Source organism: Drosophila busckii, chromosome 3R, assembly GCF_011750605.1.
Source record: "Drosophila busckii strain San Diego stock center, stock number 13000-0081.31 chromosome 3R, ASM1175060v1, whole genome shotgun sequence".
Lineage (NCBI taxonomy): Eukaryota > Metazoa > Arthropoda > Insecta > Diptera > Drosophilidae > Drosophila > Drosophila busckii.
The window spans coordinates 9,330,351-9,352,752 of record NC_046607.1 but is presented as its reverse complement, the minus strand read 5'-3'; the positions used below and the strand labels follow the sequence as shown (position 1 = coordinate 9,352,752).

At 39.5% G+C, this 22,402-nt stretch overlaps 8 protein-coding genes across 9 annotated transcripts; 3 read left to right on the top strand and 5 right to left on the bottom strand.

Annotated features, from left to right (window-relative positions):
• Nucleotides 1-112: 112 nt before the first annotated feature.
• LOC108604051 (protein SET) lies at nucleotides 113-1,969 on the top strand. Of its 2 annotated transcripts, none has more exons than XM_017993314.1 (4): nucleotides 113-501; nucleotides 1,045-1,234; nucleotides 1,304-1,648; nucleotides 1,709-1,969. In XM_017993314.1, exons 1-4 carry the CDS (start codon nucleotides 256-258, stop codon nucleotides 1,717-1,719), a joined length of 792 nt encoding a protein of 263 aa, XP_017848803.1. In that variant the 5' UTR covers nucleotides 113-255; the 3' UTR covers nucleotides 1,720-1,969. The 2 variants fall into 2 exon arrangements, with proteins under 2 accessions (XP_017848803.1, XP_017848802.1); XM_017993313.2 differs by having other exon boundaries at nucleotides 1,301-1,648.
• A 153-nt stretch (nucleotides 1,970-2,122) lies between these two features.
• On the top strand, nucleotides 2,123-3,181 carry LOC108604052 (ATP synthase subunit O, mitochondrial). Its single transcript, XM_017993315.2, has 3 exons — nucleotides 2,123-2,228; nucleotides 2,452-2,892; nucleotides 2,953-3,181. Exons 1-3 carry the CDS (start codon nucleotides 2,199-2,201, stop codon nucleotides 3,106-3,108), a joined length of 627 nt encoding a protein of 208 aa, XP_017848804.1. The 5' UTR covers nucleotides 2,123-2,198; the 3' UTR covers nucleotides 3,109-3,181.
• Nucleotides 3,182-3,194: 13 nt separating this feature from the next.
• LOC108604050 lies at nucleotides 3,195-4,145 on the bottom strand. The gene has a single exon (XM_017993312.1). It carries the CDS (start codon nucleotides 4,120-4,122, stop codon nucleotides 3,283-3,285), a length of 840 nt encoding a protein of 279 aa, XP_017848801.1. The 5' UTR covers nucleotides 4,123-4,145; the 3' UTR covers nucleotides 3,195-3,282.
• A 245-nt stretch (nucleotides 4,146-4,390) lies between these two features.
• On the bottom strand, nucleotides 4,391-5,980 carry LOC108604049. Its single transcript, XM_017993311.1, has 2 exons — nucleotides 4,543-5,980; nucleotides 4,391-4,486 (listed from the first exon to the last, which is right to left on the bottom strand). Exons 1-2 carry the CDS (start codon nucleotides 5,961-5,963, stop codon nucleotides 4,411-4,413), a joined length of 1,497 nt encoding a protein of 498 aa, XP_017848800.1. The 5' UTR covers nucleotides 5,964-5,980; the 3' UTR covers nucleotides 4,391-4,410.
• Nucleotides 5,981-7,377: 1,397 nt separating this feature from the next.
• On the bottom strand, nucleotides 7,378-12,064 carry LOC108601597 (CG18765). The gene is made up of 8 exons (XM_017989497.1): nucleotides 11,799-12,064; nucleotides 11,239-11,738; nucleotides 10,828-11,182; nucleotides 10,625-10,769; nucleotides 8,630-8,823; nucleotides 8,085-8,578; nucleotides 7,658-8,024; nucleotides 7,378-7,600 (listed from the first exon to the last, which is right to left on the bottom strand). The coding sequence occupies exons 1-8, from the start codon at nucleotides 11,989-11,991 to the stop codon at nucleotides 7,395-7,397; spliced, it is 2,454 nt and encodes an 817-aa protein (XP_017844986.1). The 5' UTR covers nucleotides 11,992-12,064; the 3' UTR covers nucleotides 7,378-7,394.
• Nucleotides 12,065-12,302: 238 nt separating this feature from the next.
• On the bottom strand, nucleotides 12,303-13,109 carry LOC108602670 (protein Fer3). The gene is made up of 2 exons (XM_017990815.1): nucleotides 12,930-13,109; nucleotides 12,303-12,868 (listed from the first exon to the last, which is right to left on the bottom strand). Exons 1-2 carry the CDS (start codon nucleotides 13,063-13,065, stop codon nucleotides 12,417-12,419), a joined length of 588 nt encoding a protein of 195 aa, XP_017846304.1. The 5' UTR covers nucleotides 13,066-13,109; the 3' UTR covers nucleotides 12,303-12,416.
• Nucleotides 13,110-15,329: 2,220 nt separating this feature from the next.
• Nucleotides 15,330-16,301, top strand: LOC108602441 (protein ABHD11). The gene is made up of 2 exons (XM_017990563.2): nucleotides 15,330-16,121; nucleotides 16,211-16,301. Exons 1-2 carry the CDS (start codon nucleotides 15,374-15,376, stop codon nucleotides 16,258-16,260), a joined length of 798 nt encoding a protein of 265 aa, XP_017846052.1. The 5' UTR covers nucleotides 15,330-15,373; the 3' UTR covers nucleotides 16,261-16,301.
• A 1,275-nt stretch (nucleotides 16,302-17,576) lies between these two features.
• Nucleotides 17,577-18,891, bottom strand: LOC108602175 (transcription initiation factor TFIID subunit 15). Its single transcript, XM_017990212.1, has one exon. It carries the CDS (start codon nucleotides 18,850-18,852, stop codon nucleotides 17,776-17,778), a length of 1,077 nt encoding a protein of 358 aa, XP_017845701.1. The 5' UTR covers nucleotides 18,853-18,891; the 3' UTR covers nucleotides 17,577-17,775.
• Nucleotides 18,892-22,402: the final 3,511 nt, after the last annotated feature.

The following is a 22,402-nucleotide window of genomic DNA, read 5'->3' as shown; positions in this document are numbered from 1 at the left end:
ACACTGTGCGTTTTTTAGTCATGAATAAATAATATTCGATTACAAATGTAGTCGATATAAACTTTGTGTAACCTTGTGAATCCGTATATTTACGTTTGCTTCAGTTGGTCACATTTGGCACAGAATTTGCAAACGCGCACAAAGTGTAAAATAAAGTCGGCTTCTATTCTCGACTGTACTTTGTTAAATAATTGTGCGAGCATAATTTATTCGTTTAACTTAAATTACACACTAAAAGTTTAGAAAAAGAACAACATGTCGAGCGTACCAAAGCGACAAAAGTTGGAGCCTGCCGATGGTAATTCATCCGCCGGTCCAAGCGAGGAGGAGTCTGAGGCGTTGGAGCTAATAGATGCCTGTCAAAATGAGATTGATAGCCTGAACGAGAAAGCCAGCGAGGAAATATTAAAAGTGGAGCAGAAATACAATAAACTGCGTAAGCCTTGCTATGAGAAGAGGAGTGAGCTTGTCAAGAGGATACCCAACTTTTGGGTTACTTCTGTAAGTACATGCATGTGAACATAGTATGGCGGCAATATCGCTCTCTCAGCTGCCAATGATTTGCATGTTTAGCATATGTATGAATGCGAAATTAATGTTTCTTTGCTGAAATTGAATGTAGTGTGTGTAGAATTATAAAACTAAAGCGTTAATTGATTTTGCTACATGTCTACTACATGTGCAAGAAAATTTTCTCTATTCGTGGAACCTTTTGCGTTTGTTCTTTTTCATCTTGCTTCCTATGGCGCTGTTGTTTCCACCGGTCGCACCGCTCTTTTTTTGCGCACGTGTGTGTGTGTGTGTGTGTATGCGTGTGTTTCTTTGCGAGTGTGTATCGATAAACGTCTGGCGCGGAAATTAACATTTGTTTCAAAGAATTTTTATAAATAAAAAACAATCTTTAATTGTGGTATAATTCAGCTCATAATATGTATCTACAATGATTTTTTCGTTTTTAAAACAGTAAGGTTAGCTATCGGTATCGATTACACCGTCGACTAATTAGCATGTGTTTAAAATTTGATTGTATTATTTTTAATTTAGTTCATCAACCACCCACAAGTATCTGGCATTCTGGATGAGGAGGAGGAGGAATGCTTGCACGCCTTAAATAAATTAGAGGTTGAGGAATTCGAAGATATAAAATCTGGCTATCGCATCAATTTCCATTTTGATGAAAATCCTTATTTTGAAAACAAAGTTCTCACCAAGGAATTCCATTTGAATTCGGCTGGTGAGTGGTAATCATATTCTTATAGATTTATAGTAGTAGCAATTATCGATGTTAATTTAATTTTAGCAGCCTCTGAAAATGGTGAGTGGCCCGCGTCGACAAGTACGCCAATTCAATGGAAGGAGGGAAAGAATTTGCTTAAACAGTTGTTGACAAAAACCTATGGCAACAAGAAGAAACGGAACTCTGACTATAAGACCTTCTTTGATTGGTTCTCGGACAATGCTGATCCCGTCAATGATGAGATTGCCGAACTAATAAAGGATGATCTATGGCCAAATCCGCTGCAATATTATCTAGTGCCTGATATTGAAGTGGAGCCCGAGGATGAAGACGATAATGAAGACAACGAGGAGGAAGCGTTTGATGATGACGACGGTGAGGATGACGGAGAAGACGAAATCGAAGATGAAGGTAGCGCAAACAAAGAAGTTCTAGAGTTATGTGTACTTTAACCTGATTATTTCTTTTCAGATGATAAGTAATCCGTGCGTAATTTCAAATTTCACTTATTAGTTGTCCACAGTACTTTACCACATGTAACTCTACCTTTTTGTGTGGTTATAGTCGGACAAGATAATGCGCTGAACAACATAATCCCTTATGTTGAAACACAAATATAAATACAAGCTCCTTTAGACAGTTAAACAAATATGTTTTAAGCAAATACGTATTTCCGAAAAATCCCATCTACAAAAAGACCGGTTTTTTTAAATACAAAAATAAAAAGTGAATATAAATCAGCTTTGCTTGTGTTCTATTCTTTTGGTACATATTGTAAATTGTTTCTCATCTGAAAGGTTGGCGGGTAACTTCATGATATTTTGTACGGGAGTGAGATTCATGCGACGCTGTAGCAGAACAACGCACTGTCATCCATGACAAATCGATAAATATAAAATAAAAGCAACCTTGTTTTGCAGCTGCGATTTTTAGCTGAAAAATTCTGTGCAAGGTATTAACAATGGCCTCCTTCAATAAATTGGCAGTTTTGGTAGGTTTTAAGTAATAAATAAATGATAATATTAAATTTTAAAGTGCTACAAAAGTGTGCGAATGTATAAAATGCTCGGAGCAAAGCCGCAACGCCTTGACATCAACAAAAAAATTATCTAACGCGGATTTATTGGTTATGTAATTTGCAATGTTAACCAATAAAAACAATGAGTCCAATTTGAATTTATTGTGCTTTACTGTAATAATATTAATACTTTCAGAGCCGTGCTCTCAGTTCCGCTGCCACGCAGACTGTCAAGCCACCAGTGCAGGTGTTCGGCCTGGAAGGTCGCTATGCCACTGCCTTGTACTCGGCTGCGTCGAGAATGAATCAGTTGGATCAGGTGGAGAAGGATCTGAACGCACTTCAGTCAACCATGAAGAGCGACAAGAAGCTGCGCGAGCAAGTGACCAGCCCCATCATCAACAAGAAAGTTATGGCTACGGCCTTGAAGGAAGCCTCTGCTAAGCTCAGTTTTGCCCCAGCTACAGCTAACTTGTTGGGTCTGTTGGCTGATAACGGACGCTTGAAGAAGCTGGATACAGTTATTAATGCATTCAAGACCATTATGGCTGCTCATCGCGGCGAAGTGGTCTGTGAAGTGGTTACTGCCAAGCCATTGGACTCATCCCAAAGCAAGCAATTGGAGGGTGCTCTGAAGGTAAGAGACTTATCTGATATTTGCGTTATTAGCATTAACCACTATTCTATTTTATTTTAGTCCTTCTTGAAGAGCAACCAGACGCTGAAGATCACATCTCGCGTGGATCCCAGCATCATTGGTGGTTTAGTTGTTTCTATTGGTGACAAATATGTCGATATGAGCATTGCCACCAAAGTGAAACTCTACACAGATGTCATTCAGTCTGCTGCTTAAGCTAAAGGATTAATATTTGAATTATGTGTGGCGTGTTAAACGAATAAACCCCTTGGCCTAGGCTTCTATAGGACATGTAAATTTTATTCATCTCTGAGTTCAACTAAAATGTTAACTGTTAAATGGCACTACAGTGTTTGTCTGCGGCTGTGTAAGAGCCTTGAGAAAACTGAATTATGACTCTTCCTTCATTCCATGTAAACTATACAGATTACTGATTTTCTTCTGCAGCGTTAAATGAAAATCTTGTTGACGCGCCAACATGCACTCCAATTCGCAGATGCGACACTGCTGCTGCCTTATAATTTCGCCCAGTTCCTGACGAATTTGACGCTCATGTGAGCAACCGCAAGTTACTTCCGAGTTATCCGTTGACTGGGGCTGACAATAATTAGACTCCTGAGGTGGATTGTTTGATTTGGGGCATTGTTTGCACTTGCAGGGACATTCTGGTGGCGGTTGTTTACTACAACCCAGCAGCAAAACATCCGTACAATTGTCTCCAATGTCGCCGCATTGCATTTCATTCTTTTTTACGTTATTTTTGTCATTCTTATTTTTTGAGTCCTCATTATTGTCCACTGGTGTGCGCAGCAACGTTACCTCCGGCAGATCTATAGCAGCAGCTGAACTAGCAGCATCTGCTAGACTTGACTTAAGTATAATGATTTCTCCATCCAGGCAATCATCCTCCTGCTGTGCTCGCTTCTCAACACCATCTGGTCGCATAACGGCGCCTGGCAGCAAAAGCACGCTGACCGATCGGGAGATCTCCTTTGCCCTTTTGCATTTGGCTTCGATGAGAGCGGCTTGCTCTTTGGCCATCTCCACAAATTGTGGTATATGATCTATACATACGCAGCAATATTTTTTGATGCATTCAACATTGGTTTCAAAGGCGCCCATGCTGCGCTGCCATATCTGTGCCTCCTTTGTAGTCTTTGGATAGTGGTAGACTTGGGGGCATGGATTCTCTACGGTTTCATTGCCGCAGACCACACAACGACGGCTCATGAACACGGTAAAATCCAAAACAAATTTTTTAGCTCAAAGTAAATTTAAAACTAATTTTTCGAAGCCGTTTGCTTAGATGGGGTATATGTTTGTATGGTATGTTTGAATTACGTATACGTCACGTACTTATATTTTAGTCCTTGTCACTCTTGGTGTCTGTCTGCTGCGGCTCAAGAGTTTGTGGTCTTTAATTGTTGGATTTTTGCCTGAATGGTTTGTTGTAGGCGTGTCTGTTGCGCCAATAGATACTCCAGCTCGTCCATGCGCGCCTTTTGCTGTTTCATGAACTCAATGCTGTTCCCGGGATATGACATATTTGGACCACTGCTGGAAGCTACGTAGTTGAAAGCGGCTTTCGGCTTCGCTGCAATTTGATTAGGATTACAGTTTATGGACTTGTCGCAAATGCATTGATCTAACTTATTGCTTGACATCGCTGTAACCTGTTTGGGTGGACGACGGTTGCTTGAAGCCGACTGGTTGAACTCAGAGCGCTTTATCTTCGATGCACTTTGATTAGGATTACAGCTTATGGTCTCGTTACAAATGCATTGCTCCAGCTCTGCCTGTTTGGATAGACGACGGCTGTTTGACTTCATCTTCGCAGCACCTTGATTATTTAGGACCTCGTCGCAAATGCATTGCGCCAATTCGTGATTGTTTGAAGGTAGCGCCATCGCTGTCGCCTGTTTGGATGGACGACGGCTGCTTGAAGCTGCTGGAGCAGTCTGTTTAGAAGGACCACGACTGCTTGATGTTTTGTTAATTGAAGCATGGTTGCAAAGACATTGCTCGGATTCTGCTGGCTGCTCTAAGCCTAGCACCAAAACATCCGTAGAACTATTGCTCCCACATTTGCACTTGGGCTCTGTGGTTGCTGGCAGGGGAGTGGCACGACAGACCGTATACTTGGGCTGGTCAATGTCTGCGAATACAGCTCGCTCTTGTGTAAAATCAGACTCCAAAACACAGACTTCTAACTGAGAGGCACACGGCTCAGATGCACTGGAGTTGTAGTATGTGGGTAGCATAGAGCCACCCATAATGAGAACGTTAACTTTTGGAGCACACAGACCATTTGGCGCTGTTGGAGCTGGCGATGCTAGTGGACATGGTGGACGCCGTGGCTCATTGCAATCCATTGTGGTTGGCTTGGGTCGGTTTCTTGCTGGACATTGCACCTCCTGATCGCAACATGAAGGTTGTAAGTAGCACTGACAATCTTGATACTCCTTGCGTCTTCTGAGCTTTGGAGTTGAGCCCATCACCGAGCCGCTAGAGCTTCGTTGCGCCCCTAACGTAATCCGTACAGGATTTTTTGAGCTGCCACTTAGGCAGGAGGAACTTGTGCTCATGCATGATGAGCCACTAGTTGATTGAAAATTTAAGTTATTGTACCCAAATACGGGTCTCTTGTGTGACTGCATTGCTTGTGGACTGTATGAGTTTACCGAGGTGCTGCTCTGGGTGCCACCGATGTTTAGTTTTTTACCTTCAATGCGGAGAAATGTACCTGTGTTAACAGGCTGCAACCCATTGGCAAGGTTCGCGTCAAAAGCGGAAGCGTTTGATGCACCAAAATATTTTATAACATCTGATTCCTTAAAAGTCACACATAAGCGAGGCTCATTTATATCATTGGGCAGCCCAGGATGCATGCCACCTGCACATCTTTGACTACGACTGAGGTGCTTGTTACAGATACAACTGTGTCTACGCAGCATCTCGGCAGGCACATAGACACTCAGATACTTTTGCCATTTGCGGGCTTCCTTTATATCCTTAGGAAAGGTGTGTCCATCTGTCGGTACTTGCCCGCAAATTAGACAACGTCGTTTCATTTCTACGGCACAACAGACGAAAGTTGTGGATAATACACAAAAATTTGAAGTTTTATTCAAACATCTCTAGATTTGGGTACCTAATAAGGCAGAGACACCAAATTTGGTATGCCGATCCTTAATCGCAAGAAAAACTTCCGTTCAATGTTACTTTAAAAGAAATTTAGTTTTCATCATTTATTCTCAGTTATGTCGGGAATATGACTATTAAATAATGAATTAATTTTTCTTGTTTATATAGAAACTATGTTTTGGGGTCTGTCATTTGCTTAACAATTCTTGAGTTTGCTTTTACTTTCAAATTGGCACAAATTGGCGTTCATGTGTGAAATATAAAAAAAAATTTTTTTTATGTATCATATGTATATGTATGTATAATAATTTGTCTTAACAACTTTAAGTGGTAATGATATGTATACAAAATATGTTGAACTTGGCAAGTTTATAAAAATAAATAAATATTAGTAATTGTTTTTGCAATATGTGTACTTTATAAAGATCTTATAATATTTTATTTATATATGCTGAATGCTTCTGCAGCTGAAGTCTCAAAATCCTTTGTCGATCCGTCTTTAGCCATTGTGCGTTTGGTATTTTGTTGTTCCGCCTCAGTTAGTTGAGTATAGTTAGTTATTGACTTAAAAAACCCCGAGTCCAATAGGAGTTTTGATTTATAAACCCAGAACGTGTGTAGTTGCATTTTCATATATGCAAGTGCTATTACCGTTAGACTGTTGATTTATAAGTCGATTGACATTGGTATTTATAGGAAAGCTGTTGCCATAGGTCGTTAAAACCGGTAACTTTAGTTTCATCAGCCAATTAAAGCTTTTAAAATCAACATAACAAGTAATCAGTGAATATACATGGGTAATTATCTATATGGTTAAGCTTTCCAAATTTAATGAAATACCGTTTGATATGAATTTGCTAGAACTTGGACAGTTATCTATCAAATCCAAAAATAAATTCAGAAATTTCTTACGGGCGCAACTGACAGCATAGGACTCTGTACATAGGGCTTTCATTCAGAATTTTTCATAATGTTGTCGATGGTAGGAGGGGTGGAGTTGATCTGGTCCAACAACATTTTAAAGTATATTGAGTTAACTGTCTTCAAAAGAAATTTCACACCTCTTTCCAAAATAGCGTTTGCGGACAGTCATTACAGCTTTAAATAGTGCAAATCTTCTAGGCGATTTGTTTATTTATAAAAACTTAAGTTTATTAAGCTTACGGCAAGAAAAACATTTTTTTTTATTTCTTTTCAGAAAAGGTTAGTTATCTGCCTGTATATTTGCATCTCGATGAACACAGTGAAGACATCCACAAATAGAATGTTAGAAATACATTTCATACAGCTAATCAATAAGACACAGTCTTAAATATTCAGTAATAGTGTTTAGTATATTTATTATTATGATTCTTTAATTATTTTTTTTCCCTGTATTCGAAAAGCCCACGATTGTACGCCCATGGAAGTATTTTCTTGAAATGTTGAATGACAAGGGGATTTCCGTACATGGTTTTGCGCAGTTGATCTCCCGCAGCTTCTTGATCCCATAATGTCTCGGTATTAGCCTTCTCAGTGGGATCGATTAGTATAAGCGGCAAAAGCAGGGAAATAACTGGATAAACTACAAGCAAAAGGAACTTTAGATATGGAAATTTGTTAGCTATTACTTTTTACCTACCCCAATCTCCATGATTATAGATTGCTGTATGTAGATCTCTCAATTTGGGTATATTTTTTGGGTATTTCAAAAGTTGTAGATGATCCGTAAGCTGAATGTGATAATAGCTTATGAAATAATCGAAACTGTGCAGTTTTAATTCATATGCCACTGAAGAAAGTAAAACATATATTAAATCTTGAGCTGGTGAGCAATAGCGACTCATTTGCAGATCGATAAAGTAAGTATCCACAATTTCTCCAGCCTTATCATATTGAAACATAATATTATTGCAATAAAAATCGCCATGGTTGAGGCAACGAAACTCGTTCTCAAATTTTGGCGCATAGGCCTGATACTGGTCTGGTGCAACAGAGGTATAGGTTTTCTAAAGAATAAATTAAATTAAGCAACTGTTGAAGAACGTTAATTAGCTTTAAATATTTACCAGTACACTCTCCAAATACGCTGCATCGTATAGCGGTAGACAAGCTATAAGAGTCTTTGCTTGATTGTCGCGAAACTCTTTGAATTTGTCAACATCGCTGCAGAGATTACGATCATAAAGTTCGGAATAGGGTCCCTTAAGCTCATAGCGCACAGCTGAGGCGGCATGCAACTGGGCTAATTTCTTAAGTACCGCCTCTGTATGTGCCAAGTCGAAGCCCTGCTGACGATTCGCATGCTTGAAGCCGCGCCTGCTCAGATCTTCCAATACAATGAGCGGGTCTGTAACATTGCGCATAGTATTTAGCTCATAGTATTTAGGGCCAAAGGTAATCTCTTTGTTAACATTTCTATACAAAGCCTCAAACTCAGGTATGTGGTATGTATAGCTGAGCTTTTCCTTATCAATCACCTTCCAGCTGGCAATCATATCGCGTGTGCTTGGATTTGTTGGCAGTAGTTTGACAAAGTACGAGGTGTTTGTTTGACTGCCATCTAAAATTAGCTTTGTATGAGTTGCTTAAGTATGGCTGAGTAAGTATTTACCTTTAAGTTCCAACACAAATTTAGCACGTACCACTAAACAAGTAAAGTTTTCACCTTTGCCGCCGCTAGGTTCTATATTAAATTTGACAATTGACTTGAATTCCTTATGATCATGTTGGAGTATATTCACAAATATAGACTGATTCAAGCAGTCGGGCAGTATCAATTCTGCAGAGTCCATGTTGCTGCCAAGAGAGTTAAAATTTTACTAAAATAAAAACATAAATAAACAAGTTTCTACTTACAAGCTTTTAGACTTGAAAGCTTTGTTCTTGATTTCGTTTATTTGTTAAATTCTTGCAAGCTTTGAAAGCTTCACTACGTGAGGGCTGTGATCACTTCTATAACGCTGAAATGAAAGACTTCAAATTAATGCAACTTATTAACATCTGTTAGTTTTCATTAAGATCCATCTATCAAAATGTTTCAATTTATTGGGTTTTTGCACAGATTTTTGCAAGTATTTTTTGCAGAAAATTGTAGCAAAATTCAATTAATTTGTCATTGTTCTTTGACATGTATGCAATAACTGCTTAAGGGATGCCCCTGCTAGGGATTACGCGTAACTGAGCTAGGGTTCGGGTTTTGTTCATAGCCTTGTTAATTTAGCACACTGATTTACTATGGGAATCAATTAATGAGCAACACGCGGCGCTCACGAGTGCTATTAGAGATACAATTTTGAATAAAAAGAGTAGATTGGTTTAATTTACATTTTTTCTTAGATTCTCACGCGCAGCAGGTGGTCAAGTGTAAGCTTAGCGTAAATACTAAGTACTCTACTATCTTCGTTTATATTTGACTTTGACATAAGCTGCTAAGCACCGACACGTGAGCACACTTCATTGAAAAGAGTCAAGTTAGCTTAACCACCCTCGAATTATAGTTGACCGACCAACTTAATGCGGCATGAAGTGTCACAAATTCATCAAAACATATTGCAGCATCAATCGGGGACATGGAAGGGTCACAAACTGTTACACTTTGAGGCAATGCAATCCTCAAAGAGATGGGCGCGTGCTTGTTTTGTATATGCACAAAAATTCCGAAGAAACTTATTATAATAAGTTTATATTACTAACAATAAGATGAGATGAAAGAGCCTTAACTTTAAAATGTATAGTTAAAACAATATAAAAACCTTGAAATCAAAAACTATGCGCTACACATAAAATAAATAATATTATTATTGGCTTAAATTCAAAGTTACTGCCTGATATTTTTTTAAAGTATTATATTATATTATTATTATATTAAAAAGGTACATAAATAATATACAAATACTCAATTGTCTTTTTTTTTTTAATTTTTATTTTGTCTTACAAGCTTTGAGCAATTGTTGCAATTGTTGCAATTGTTTGCTTTAAAGAGATTTCAATTTTATATCAGGCATTAAATTTTTCTCGTGACACGAAACCATCGCTAATCCCAACCCTCCTATATGCTCCCAAAACTAATTTGCTTTCTGTTCCAATTGCATTTTGTTGGAGGGGTGATTGTTAGCGCTAATCTTTGGAAAATTGGGCGTTGAACGCAAAAATTCCTCGGTATTTAGACACATAACTCTTAGCTCATTGCATGCGTGCGCCCTTGGAGTGTTACACTTGTTTTGGTTGCCCGAGGGTTGTTTCAACAATTGTCAGTGCGTTGCAGCCCCTGCAACTTTATTTATTAATAATAATTTTACGCTTTGTTTACGTTGTCAAACGTTGTCTAATAGGCTATAGTTGCTACTGTTCTATGTGGCAATGTGACTTCATTGTGGCATCAACATGTGTTGCAGCTGTAACAATTCGCACGCAAATCAAGTTTTACTGTGGTTTGGTTTTTTATGTTGGATTATCAGGTGGATGTTGGTGGATTTTCAACTATAAAAAAACAGATTTTGTAATTGGCTTAGAGAATCAAGAACCAAATTGAAAGATAGCTAATAAGTTCAGTAGCTTACATACAATTTAGATCTTATCATATTTATTAATAAATTGCATGCTCTACTGCTCTAAGTATCCACGATTTTCCAGCCAAGGCAACAACTGTTGTATATCGGTTGAATATTCACTCGATTTAAATATATCTAATACAGATACACTATCACAATTGGTTTGTACAATGGGCAATATTTCCGTTACGATTTCAAAGCCTGTAAAGTAGGGAATATTATTCATAGTCATGGTTTTAAATTTGAAATTATTGCTTACACCAGTGCGCGCTATTTAGTATATCCACTTGAAAGTCGCTTAAGGTAGGCAGTTTACCCTTGAAATTAAGTTTTTGTAGTTGTGCGGTCAACTGATCGGTATAATATCTTAAGTAGCCATCAAATTCGAAAGTTTTATCAGCAGGTGCTGTCAAGAGCAGCTGTAACACATCATAGATGGCCGGACCATATGTGGCATATCCAAAATCATTGAATCTTAAGTCCTTAATATGACCAAAGGCATTGATATTGCAAAGCAAGTTGTTGGGCCAACAAGCGCCATTAAGAATGACATTAAAACATTTTTTAAAGTCTGTTGGCTCAGGGCCACTTAGTAAAGACTCTTGAAATGATTTCTGTAAGACAATAGCAAGCTGTGTTTAAATATAAAATAGTTGCTATGTAAACCTACGATCTTATCCTCGTAATGTCCTAAATTATTTGCACGCAGGCTCTCATAAAAACGCAGCTGCAATTCGGCAAGGAATTCGTCTTTCTGGTGGCTCTGGTGGTCCAGCTTGGGCAGCTCCTTTAATGCTGCTGGCTGCAGCTGTAGATAGCACGCTGTGGCAGCATGATAGGCAGCCAGTTTGGTCAATATCATATGCATATTAGGCTTATCTAAGCCTTTAGTTTGATTCGCCACGCGATATCCCCTGCTAGCTTGCAAGGATTCCAGATATAAACAGTTCGGGCTTTCCGTCTTTAGGGCCAACTTCGGCTTCAAGATGGCAGCGCTAAACACCTGACACTCATCCACATCATTGTAGAGCTGCACCAGTGCTGGCAGTACCACTTCCTGCATATGCCACTCCACCTCAAAGCTGTACGCTCTCGCAAACTTTAAGGCTGCATCATTGTTTACTAGCGCTGACTTCACCAGGAAATTGAAGATGCGTGATGGGGGATTGGCTAATCGATTGCATAAGCGTTTATTGTATTGTTTTCGTTATCACTTAACCATCAGCTCACCCGCCATTTTTGCGTGTGCCTCCACCCGCAGTGTACTCTGCGTCAACTGCTCCGTCTTGGTGTAAATGCTGTTAATTGCACGATACTCCTTCGCCTCCTGCATGATCAAGCGCTCCAGCTCTTGCTGACTCAGCCACTTGGGTGCTGGCTGGCCGTAGCTGGAGATTTGTGTGCACAGTGCGGGTTTATACATGCTTTTAGCTTTACTTCTGGGATACAACTGTCATTGCCTTTGTGTTGTGACAAAAGTTTATTTGCACTTGTTTGGTTAAAAAAGTCCGATAATCAGCCAGGCACACTCTTCATCAATACGAAGTTTAAATACCTTTCCTGAACAAAGTTAAAGTAAAACTTTAAGTTCTTTGTTTCTTTGATGACAAGTCTTTAATGTCCAATCTAGCGCCTATACATGCATTTTATGAGAATATTGTCGAGTGCGCTTATCAGAGAAATTTATGAATGCCTGATAATCATTTTTATAGTTTGATTTTTATTGATAAAGTAAAGCGCTTCATTAATGCAAAGCTCTAACAACTACAATTTGCAATTCTGGGAAGGTATAGCCTCTATTGTCTTCGGTTATTGTTAACACTGTCTTCAGTAAATCTTCGCCCCACTTTATGTTAGGCTATGATTGTAGGGTGACGCAAAGTCCCGCTGATAGGCAGCTGGATGCAAATGATGTGGATGCATTGGGGGTCCATTGGGCACTGCATGATGATGTCCATTTAGGCCACCATAAATATCTGTTCGAGATTTGTGCGAGTTGGTGGGCGTGCCGCTGAGCAGCTCCGCCATGAATCCTATATATGTAATGGCCAGACGTAATGTCTCAATCCGCGACAGACGCTTCTCGTACGCAAAAGTGGGCACCTTGCGACGCAGCTTATCAAAAGCCTCATTCAGATTGAACATGCGACGGCGTTCGCGTATGTTAGCCGCACGTCTTTGAGCCATGGAGGCTATACGGCGACGTGTTTTCTTTGATGAGCTGGAGCTGCCATTGGTGCGTCCGTTGCTGGTGGGTCGCTGGCTAACAAGCGGCGCAACTTGTGAGCGCTGCCAAAGCGCTGTTAGCATAAAAACTCATTAATTCTAAAACTCTAGTGAACATTATTTCGTAACACTCACACAAATCTGTACAGGGAAAGCCTGCAATGAGCTCCTGATAGGGCACAATTGGCGGCGGTGGTGGCGCCTCCTGTCCCCAAAGTGGCTGAAATGGCACCTCTGGCATGTAGGTAGGCTGCTCGCTGGGATGCTGCATTGCTTGCCAAGCTATATACTGTTCTATTCTGATTTGATCGCAGACCTTTGGTCTGTTCTGTTTGGAAGCCCGAATTGGAATAAAATCCAACAGCAGCTGCTGCTACAAGCTGAACTCGCCTAGTTGGACTTATTGGATTTCGCCACCCCTTTTTGCACACAGCATCTGTTGCAAGTCTGACGGCCATTTTGGATTGGCAACAGTTTGCGTGGTTTTCATTGGTTCTTGTCGGCTAAGGGTGGCGCTAAGCTGTGGCAATTTGTTGAACTTAAGTTTGCTGCTTTAGTGCTTTACTTTAATTCTTAAAAGTAAAATTGCTTTGTTTTGCTTATAAATTTTTTCAATTTTTCACTTTTACTTTATAGTTTCTTACTGATAAACGAGAGTAAAAAAATGTACACAACGTGTTAACATACTTATACGTTTAAAAAATTACTATAAAATTAGGTACGTTTGTAGGTATGATTTTTATTATATTTATATTCATCCATATATTAATTAATTATTTATTAATATCTAACAAATTTTTTGTTTCTATATGTAAGAACAGAAATTCCCTCGTAATCTTTAAGCTCTTTGCATGTACATAAACCATGTGGTTGTTGTCTTCGCTAAACGTCTAAGCATTTCAAGGTTCTTGCAGAAGCTAAGCTTTCTTCAAGAGCTCAACAGCATTTGGTAAGTATATTTTGTTAAATAAAAAAAAATATATATAAAGCTTTGCAAATATTTTTATGTATTTTGCGAAAAAAATAATATGTAAATTTTAAAATTATTTGCTGAAAAAATCTAACTTTTAAATTTAGATTGTAGGAATACCCTTAATCAAACTGTTGCATGCTTATGTTATTGTTTATACAAAAGCATCCCTTATCCTTTTTTCTCTTTGGTTCTCTCACAAACTGTCTAAAAGGCGTATGTAGTTCAAAACGCCTGCGCGGATAGCAGTGATAGCAGTGACTAGTATAAGAGAATATAAGACTAGAACTGCTAACTGTAGTTAGACAGTTGCTGAGGCATCTTAGTGCCAGATACTTGTATCTATATATATATTTAGATATAAAAGCTTTACAGCATTGAGATGTGCTTAAAGTTGAATACATTTAATAAAGAACGCACTCACTGTTTACATATGCCATTTCATTTCAAATTCTTTAAACATAGTTTGTGGCTTATTGCTTTATTTCAATGGATGTTTATTTACTTGCTCTTTGTATTTTCTATTGTGTTTCGACTGTGCAAAATTGTTATTTGTTAAAGTGTATATAGCTGCAGAGTACTTCATTGTATCAATAACTTGAAATTGGATATGAGCTGCTGTCGTACACAAGACCGAGACTCGACTCAGCCCACAGTGCCTGGCTTTGATACCTGATACCTGAAAGCAACTTTTCTTTATAAATGTAGCTGGCTAATGCTGCAAACAACGCCAAGTCAATTAAACGCATATCAAGATTGCTTTGATTTTAGAGCAAGTATATTTTATGACGGCACCTTGAGAAACTTTAAGAAACTTTTCGATAATCCCGTCAGAAAGCTTAAGCAAAAACAAAAAAAGGAAATGTGCTGAGAACGATTTGTTTGTGTCTGCGTCTTAACGCTGTGCCAAGATTTATTCGCTTTGTGAGCACATACAGACAAACATATACTGTATATGTAGGAAAATGTGAAAATATGAAAATTTGAGCTGCTGCATCGTTTGCTACTTCTTAATTTTCCACACAAATGCATTTTATTTATGACGTCATTTGGGATTTGTGTGCATTAGGGCTGATATCTGTCATCTGCCATATGCTTGAACTTAAACCCAGCGACAACTTGCATTTATTTATGCAGCTTATTAGACTCTGTATAAACATGTACAAAAGGGTCTAATAGTTTACTTGGCCACATATTCTTGGTTAGGTTGATAACCTAAGTCGCTGTCTATCTATATCTATCAGGACGTATAAGCCTCCAGTACGGTTCGGTTACTCGCTTTGCACACCCGATGAGTTTCCACAACTCAAAACATTGCTGAAACTAACATTGGGATGTCATAGGTAATTTTGTATTTTTTTTTTTTGTACCAATTTTTATTGATATAATAACGAGAATAGCCTGGAATTCAAGTGTTTGAACGAAATGGCGTGCATTGCTGAAATCACCAACAATTTTACCAATAGCTACCCGCTGCTTTTAAGGATGAGGTTCAGGGTGTGATGTTATGGTACGCCTTTTGTACAGAGTCGTACTCTAATTTGGTGAGCTTACCGAATTATTCTGTCTAGTTTTGCTTTTAACTTCACATTCTAAATTTTCGGCAACAATGAGACATGGACATCTACTAAAAAAATTACCATCGTTTTTTTTGCCGCTGCAAGGATTTCTAAAAGTTAATTACAGTATACCCCAAGCATTGGATGTCGTATCCATGTACTATGAAATCTATGAACTGCCGCACAGTCAGCTTAAGTCGCCGCCCATATTGTTCATGCATGACTTGAATTTTTCGCATATTTCCTGGCGTCGTGTAGCTCGTCATTTGTCCAAGACGGGACCACGACGCGTCATTATAGTGGATGCACGCAATCATGGCCTCAGCCAACATAGTCCGCATCATACGCCGGCGCATATGGCTGGGGACGTGGTTGCGCTTATGAAGGATCAGCGACTCAGCCGCATAACAGCGATAGGCATGGGCATGGGCGGCAGAGCCTTAATGACGCTGGCGCTCACGCAACCTCAGCTGGTGGAGCGAGCGATATTTATAAACATAACGCCAGCTCCGCTGCCCAAAGGTTTTTATCTCAGCGAGGAGTTGTTTCAGCTAATGCTAAAGCTGGAACGTTCTATACCCCATGGGTATAATCTTTCCGAGGGTCGCAGATTTGTACTAGCGCACTTGAATAAGCTGGTAAAGGAGGAGATGGACTTAATGTTGGTTATACGTAATCTGCTTAAGCTGCATTCCGGCAGATTCGCTTGGGCAGTAAACGCACAAGCCATACTCGATGGCTGGCGTGACACTATGAGCGACTACGAGCAGACAATCAAAGGACTGCAGCCGTATAAAGGTGAAACTCTACTTATAGCAGGCCAAAGAGCGCATTTTGTTACGCGCTGTAATGTAAAACGAATGAGAAACTACTTTCCCCAACTGCAGGTCAAGTATATGGATGCAGGTTATACGCCGCAATTGGAACAGCCAGATGAGTTTATAAAACTAGTGGCCGACTTTACGAGACGTTGAGCGGCGCATTAAAAGTTAGTAAGAGTAGTAGTTGTTCAGCTGAAAAAGTGTAATCTCAATAGAATTAATTTATTTATTTTTGAATTGCTTTCGTTATTGTGTCATAACGAAAGCAATGCACAAAGAGAAATACAATAAAGATTGTTTTTAGTAAATGACATAAGCCATAGCTAGAATTGAATTTAAAGCTCAACTCCAAAACTCATGGAACCGAATTCCAAGTCAATAGCATATTGGCCAGGACTCCGACACACATACACATGCACATTGCTCTACAGATATTGTTACAGCTGAAAATACTTGAGGGTGTATAGAAGCGAAGTGAAATGCTCGTGTACCTGCAACCAAGTGCGTCTAGCAATGCCAATCGAATGGCATAAAGTGAGTCAAAATACGCTTGCTTGAATGCGATACAATATCTCGTAGCTTTTGTCTGATTTATTTCAATTGCACGTGGGGCAACATCAGACGTCACTGAGTTGACTTCACAATCATGAATGGCACACAGAGCGAAAAGGTGCCAACAGCTAATATATATATTTGACTTTAAAAAGCACAATCATATATCGTATACGGAAATTAGCCTTGCTTAAGCTTAAATATTTGCTTTTGTTCTCGCTCTAAGCACAACTCAATATTAACCTCAACTTGGTTTTGGCTGTCTTTGTTGGTTTGTTCTTTTTTCTTGCTGCTTTGTTTTGTGTACATTTCAGCAAATGAGAAATACGTGAAATTTCATTATGCTGTGTAATAAATAAGTAGCAAGTCAAATAAACCGAGTGCGCCATGAACCAAATGCTAAGCAGACATGCCCGCCATATTAAAATTTAGACACGTACGTATTTTATTGCATACATTTTAACACAGTTTGTGTATATCACACAATCTGTGTGTGTGTGTGTGTGTGTTGCAGACGGCGCAACATCAAAAGCTGTTGCTGCTGCTGCTGCTGCTGCTACAATAAGCAATGCCCAACAGCAACAATTGCAAGTGCGGGTTAATGTTTCTGGCATTGGCAGTCGACAGTTGTCATTGCTGTGGCTGTGGCTGTGTTGCTGTTACTGCTGCTAAATTTGAATCCTTTTGTTGTCTTGGTTGGTTGGCGCATACACAACAGCTGCTTGAGGCAAATTGCTTTTGCTGCACAGTACGCGTCGCCAGTATGCGCACATACAAACACACAAGCAGCTTGCCTATTTATCAATAAGTCTTTTAGGGGGGCCAATTAGAGTAAAGCTTTTCGCACACACATAAAGCAAAAAGGAAAACGCAAATTTGTATTTAGATTTACATATATAGGCGCCACTTTTATTATAAACATTTGCTGTACACAAAATTTTGAATGCTTATGGGTACGTCCCATTGCTGACAAAGTTTTGTTTGCTTCTTTGTTTAGTTGGCTCTATAACTGCAATCGTATTTGTATTTCACCTGCGATATTGCCAAAATGTTCCAACTGGTAGTACATGTCTTGGTACTTAGACCATTGAAGTATTACTCACCACCAGCTCCCACTTATCTTTATCTGAATTGGAGCTAGGGCTTGGATCGGATTGTGGGGCACAGCAACGATTGCAATTCTGTCTATACCAAAAGTTGACATTTAAACAGTAGCTACAAGTCCAATCGTTCTTCCAGGGACGCCAGTGTGAACGTAGCGACTCCTTGGGAGTCATTGCATCTTTCTTGTTGACCTTGCAGCGATTGCAATCAGAGCGCCAGACAAAATTGCTGTTGTGACATATTTTACACAGCCAGTTATCAACTGCAGGCTTCCATTTCTTCTGTCGCTGGCGACGCTGCTGCTCGGCTCCCGACTCCTGGGCATAGCAATAACGAACGCTGTTGCCGGGACGTGTGGACAAATAGGCCGGCACTACGCTGATCAAGTGGCCCAAAAATCTAGACCCATTTAAATAATTTATGGCTGCCGTGGCAGCCTGTGGAGAGGTATAAGTAATTGTTGCTTCGCCTTTGGAACGACCTGTCAATTTGTTCTTATACACAAAGATCTTTGGCTTCATACTGATCTCGTCGATCTTTATGTTGCCCATCTTGCCAAAGAACAGAGTGATGTCGTTCTTGGTCACATTAAGGCGCATGCCCAACACGAATACCGTATCCGGGCGAAGCACAAATGTTTCCTCTCCATACTTGAGTGAGGGTACCGGCTTGGCCACACCAAAGTAGCTGCTCCATGGACAATCGCTTTGAGAATGGCCCGTGATCGCAGTAAACAGATCATCCGCATTCCTATCATTCATCTGCAAAAATGATGGCGCCGCTGGCGCTGCCAAATTCTGTTCGGCACCCATGGTAGCATCGACTCCATCATTATTGTAGGTTGAGCAATACTCTTCATCCAAGAGCAGTGAGCCGCGAGCATCGCCGCCGCCATTCTCAAATCTATACATATCTAAATCTCCTAACCCTGCTGCCGTTGTATTTGGCATTTCCATATAATTTTGTTTATCTAATTGTTGCTGCTGCAGATCTATTAAATTTTGAGTGGAAAATAGGTTTTCGTATACCGTGTCAATTGATGCAAAGTCCATCGTATAAAAAAGTACAAAATGTGTTAAAAAAAATATATATAGATATATTAGAAATTTATTTTTTTAAATGCTGGACAAAATACGAACTAGTCCCTAGAAACCGATAAAAACTACTGACTGAATAACAAACAAGCCGAAAGCAATATATAAATATATGGGGCAAACTTTTTTCTCAAGGCTTACATGGATCTTTGAAATTCTTTTTAAAGCACAACTAAACTTTAGCCAATATGTAAATTGTTTCTTAAATGTTGTGGCTGTCGGTTCTCCAATCACTTATGCAGTTTTTCTGCTGAGTTTGCACTTTTGCACGTTGAGTGAAAAATTGATTCATAATTTTCAGTGCAATCAGTAAAGTTTGATTACATTTTTCTTGTTTGTTCTTTTTGCTCAGCAGGTTGCATGATAATGAGCTTTTTTTTTGCTTTTGCTGAAAAGGTATACAGCGATGTGGCAAGAAGCGTGGAAATTATTATGAGTGGCCATAATAAGCATTGAGCTGGTTTAATGGCTGCTTTATAGCTCTATTTATATAGACATTTGATTCAACTACAGTCTGTGCTATAAGTAGTGTAATCAGCCAGCCAGCTCGAGCCAATTAGTTGCCAATTATTTGGCTAATGAACGGAGCAGACTTTTGGCCAAAAAGCTGCAAACAAGACAAAAGTCAGCATGACCCCTAGCTGATGAAATATGCGCTGCTTAGCTTAGGCGCACTCAAGGCTCTGCACAGAGCATTAAGGGTACTGATAGGACTACACAACAACAACAACAACAACAACAAGAACAACAAGATCAACAACCCCTTGGCCTTTGGTTGCTTGTTGACTGTTTCGCAGTCCATTGCCACACTGGTCAAGTGGCAAGTAGCAAGTGCCGTACGCTTTTATGTCGCCTCTTTACGAGCCACGCACCGCGCAGCTCGCCCCGCCTGACCTTATCGACATTAGCAGCAACAACAAGCTGGCTTCATTAGAGCTAGCAAGTCCTGCTCGTCAGCTTGCCCCGCCAGTTTTAGCACAATTAAATAAAATGCCACAGCGGCGTGTCAGTTTCTTGTGGTGTCTATGCCACAAAGCTCATTAGGTCAGCACAGCTTTTGCTTTTATTGTGCGCCATTAAATTGTGTCCTGCGCTGTTGCCGCAGGATACGCAATACTAAATCATGAACATTGCATATTTTCGTAATATCTATGTCACATTTCCACGTAATCAACATCATTTTAGAAAAAAAAGAAAATTAACAGTCAAGCAGACAACATTAACTTGATAGCAACTTTCTTGATGAGCTCGAAAAAATGGCACAAAATTGTGTCGCGTGCAAAAGAATTGCACAAAAGTTTGATGTCTGATGACAATGCATGTTCTCTCACTCTCGCTCTGTCTGTCACTCCTTCTTTGTCTATCGTTATAGACGCGTATACGTAATTGGAAAAGACCAAAGTGCATGCGGGCGTTATAGTTCCAGCACTCAAGCTTCGCCCACTTTTGCAGTTAGTGCAATTTTTATGCTGCTTTGTGAAGCGTTAAGACAGCAACTTGGCTAATGAATTGCCTTATAAACAATGCTGAATTCTCTCTCTCTCTCTCTTTCTTTCTGTATAATAATATCGATTAATAAATATAGTCACACAAGTTTATAAAAATGGGAACGTTAAATTTTATGTTTGACATCTGAAAATTGCATTAGACTTTGTAATAGAAACATGTTTATGTGAAATTGCTTCTTTTTTTTTAAAGGAAATGTTAATATAAATATTTATATTTTTTATCTCCTTAATGTAAATTACAATTCGATATTATTTATTTGCGTTTTAAATTTTTCCGCTTGGGCCAACTAGTCAGGAATCTCTTATCAGTGCAAGCTCAAAAATGAGAGCCATTAGTTTAAATGAATAAAAATGAGCAAAACAACTTACAACTTTAAAAAAATTTTTATGTAGCAGGTTATTTATAATTTTTTATTTACTTATTCATTCATGTGATGTTTTTTTAGTAAAAATACTTTAAGTTAAATCTACAATGCAACTTTATTTTCATAATAAAGACAAACTAAAGCCATTAAGTCAGAAGGTTTATTGACAAGTTATGTGCATTAACTTATTTTACCTAGTTGTATTTATTTAAAATGAAAAAGCTTACTAAATATAAACATGTCAGCCCTTTGTCACAAATCAAATTACCAAACAGCAGTTGCCGACTTGCCTTTGCTGCTTCCTCACATAAATCAATATTCATAATTTGTTATTCAAGTTTAATTGAGATAAATTGCATGCATACATGTGGGTACTATTGCTTCAGCTTGCCTTGGCTTCTGATTAGTTTGCTAATGAGTTATCTAGCATATGATAGGCTTTAAGCAATGCATGATGCATTGAAATAATGAAATCGTTAAATAGAATGACATACCTCTAGGCAATTTAGAGCGATTCGGCTAAGGGGTAAAGAAAAACAAAGCAATAATGGCTGGCATTAAATTCACTTAATCCAAGTAACTGCATTGTTCAACTTTGCACAAAGCAACTTCGAATGCGACACCCATTCACACAGCTGGTGTTGCACCTGCAGAGCAAAACTAATCGCTTAATGAATTTATTTACCTTGCACTAGCCGTGTCTCTCTTTGATCGCACAGTGGGTCGCAACGTCCTAAGAGCTAAATAATCCCATAAGGTGAACAGAGCAGAGTTTTAACTCGATTAAAAGCATACTTTTGAGCGCTATATATTTATCACGAGCTTATCAGAATTGAATTAGGTGTTTGTTGCAATCAACTTGTGGCTTTGACCCACGGTGCACGACACTGCGGGCTCAGTGGCAAACCACTTGAGTCTGTTTGGTCTCAGTTTGCCGCTGGCGCTTTTGCTGTCGCTGTTGCTGCCTTTGCCCGAGGTACAGGTATTGGGTATCCTTGAGTCACCGGCTTAACATTTCGCTCGGGCTGGCGCCCAGTTTGTCATGTGATTTAATCAAAGTTTGCTGCTCTGCAGCCAAATCTCGCCCGTAATCGTCGCTAGCTTGATGCTGGGGCGTTTACTGCTGACTGCGCATTTTGTTGTTGAAGCCGCAAGCAGCTTCTCCTCTCCTCCTCTCGCCCATAACTCTCTTTCGTTGCTTTGTCTGACCAACTTGCCGTTTTGTACACTTTGAGTTGTGAATTTACTTAGCACTTTCTTGCACATCAACGATGCTGGCAGCTGCTTGCACTTGCACTTGCACTTGCATTGGGGAGTTGCTGGTCGTTTGCAGGATTTGCAGCATGCTCGGCTCGTTGCCGTATTTGGCTGGCTTCAGGTGTGGCAGCCAATGGCGTTGACTTTGCACTACAAGTGCAACAACAAGCTGCCTGTGTGTGTGTGGGTGCAACAGTGTCGCAGTTGAATGCTGGTGCTCTGTCCTGCGTCCTGCTGATGCCGATTTAAGTGCCTGGCAGAGGAGAGTAAATGCAATAAACACCATTAGCTTCAAACGGCAATGGCAGGCAGCGGGCTTTGCTACGCAAGCTGCAATGTTTTCATGTTTTACTTTGCGCAACGAACGAAACTTGTGCG

Bases quoted from the DNA above. Each gene is read 5' to 3' on its own strand.
- LOC108602670 (XM_017990815.1), bottom strand. From the start codon at position 13,065: ATGCAGCATCCCAGCGAGCAGCCTACCTACATGCCAGAGGTGCCATTT. The intron at 12,869-12,929 runs GTGAGTGTTACG...TTATGCTAACAG, and splicing joins CTTTCCCTGTACAGATTTGT to CGCTTTGGCAGCGCTCACAA.
- LOC108601597 (XM_017989497.1), bottom strand. From the start codon at position 11,991: ATGTATAAACCCGCACTGTGCACACAAATCTCCAGCTACGGCCAGCCA. The intron at 8,025-8,084 runs GTAAATATTTAA...TTTATTCTTTAG, and splicing joins CGTATTTGGAGAGTGTACTG to AAAACCTATACCTCTGTTGC. The intron at 7,601-7,657 runs GTAGGTAAAAAG...TTTTGCTTGTAG, and splicing joins CTATAATCATGGAGATTGGG to TTTATCCAGTTATTTCCCTG.
- LOC108604050 (XM_017993312.1), bottom strand. From the start codon at position 4,122: ATGAGCCGTCGTTGTGTGGTCTGCGGCAATGAAACCGTAGAGAATCCA.
- LOC108604049 (XM_017993311.1), bottom strand. From the start codon at position 5,963: ATGAAACGACGTTGTCTAATTTGCGGGCAAGTACCGACAGATGGACAC. The intron at 4,487-4,542 runs GTTAGATCAATG...ATCAAATTGCAG, and splicing joins ACAGCGATGTCAAGCAATAA to CGAAGCCGAAAGCCGCTTTC.
- LOC108602175 (XM_017990212.1), bottom strand. From the start codon at position 18,852: ATGGACTTTGCATCAATTGACACGGTATACGAAAACCTATTTTCCACT.
- LOC108604052 (XM_017993315.2), top strand. From the start codon at position 2,199: ATGGCCTCCTTCAATAAATTGGCAGTTTTG. The intron at 2,229-2,451 runs GTAGGTTTTAAG...TAATACTTTCAG, and splicing joins TCAATAAATTGGCAGTTTTG to AGCCGTGCTCTCAGTTCCGC. The intron at 2,893-2,952 runs GTAAGAGACTTA...ATTTTATTTTAG, and splicing joins AATTGGAGGGTGCTCTGAAG to TCCTTCTTGAAGAGCAACCA.
- LOC108604051 (XM_017993313.2), top strand. From the start codon at position 256: ATGTCGAGCGTACCAAAGCGACAAAAGTTGGAGCCTGCCGATGGTAAT. The intron at 502-1,044 runs GTAAGTACATGC...TTTTTAATTTAG, and splicing joins CCAACTTTTGGGTTACTTCT to TTCATCAACCACCCACAAGT. The intron at 1,235-1,300 runs GTGAGTGGTAAT...ATTTAATTTTAG, and splicing joins ATTCCATTTGAATTCGGCTG to CAGCCTCTGAAAATGGTGAG.
- LOC108602441 (XM_017990563.2), top strand. From the start codon at position 15,374: ATGAGACATGGACATCTACTAAAAAAATTACCATCGTTTTTTTTGCCG. The intron at 16,122-16,210 runs GTGAAACTCTAC...CCCCAACTGCAG, and splicing joins AGGACTGCAGCCGTATAAAG to GTCAAGTATATGGATGCAGG.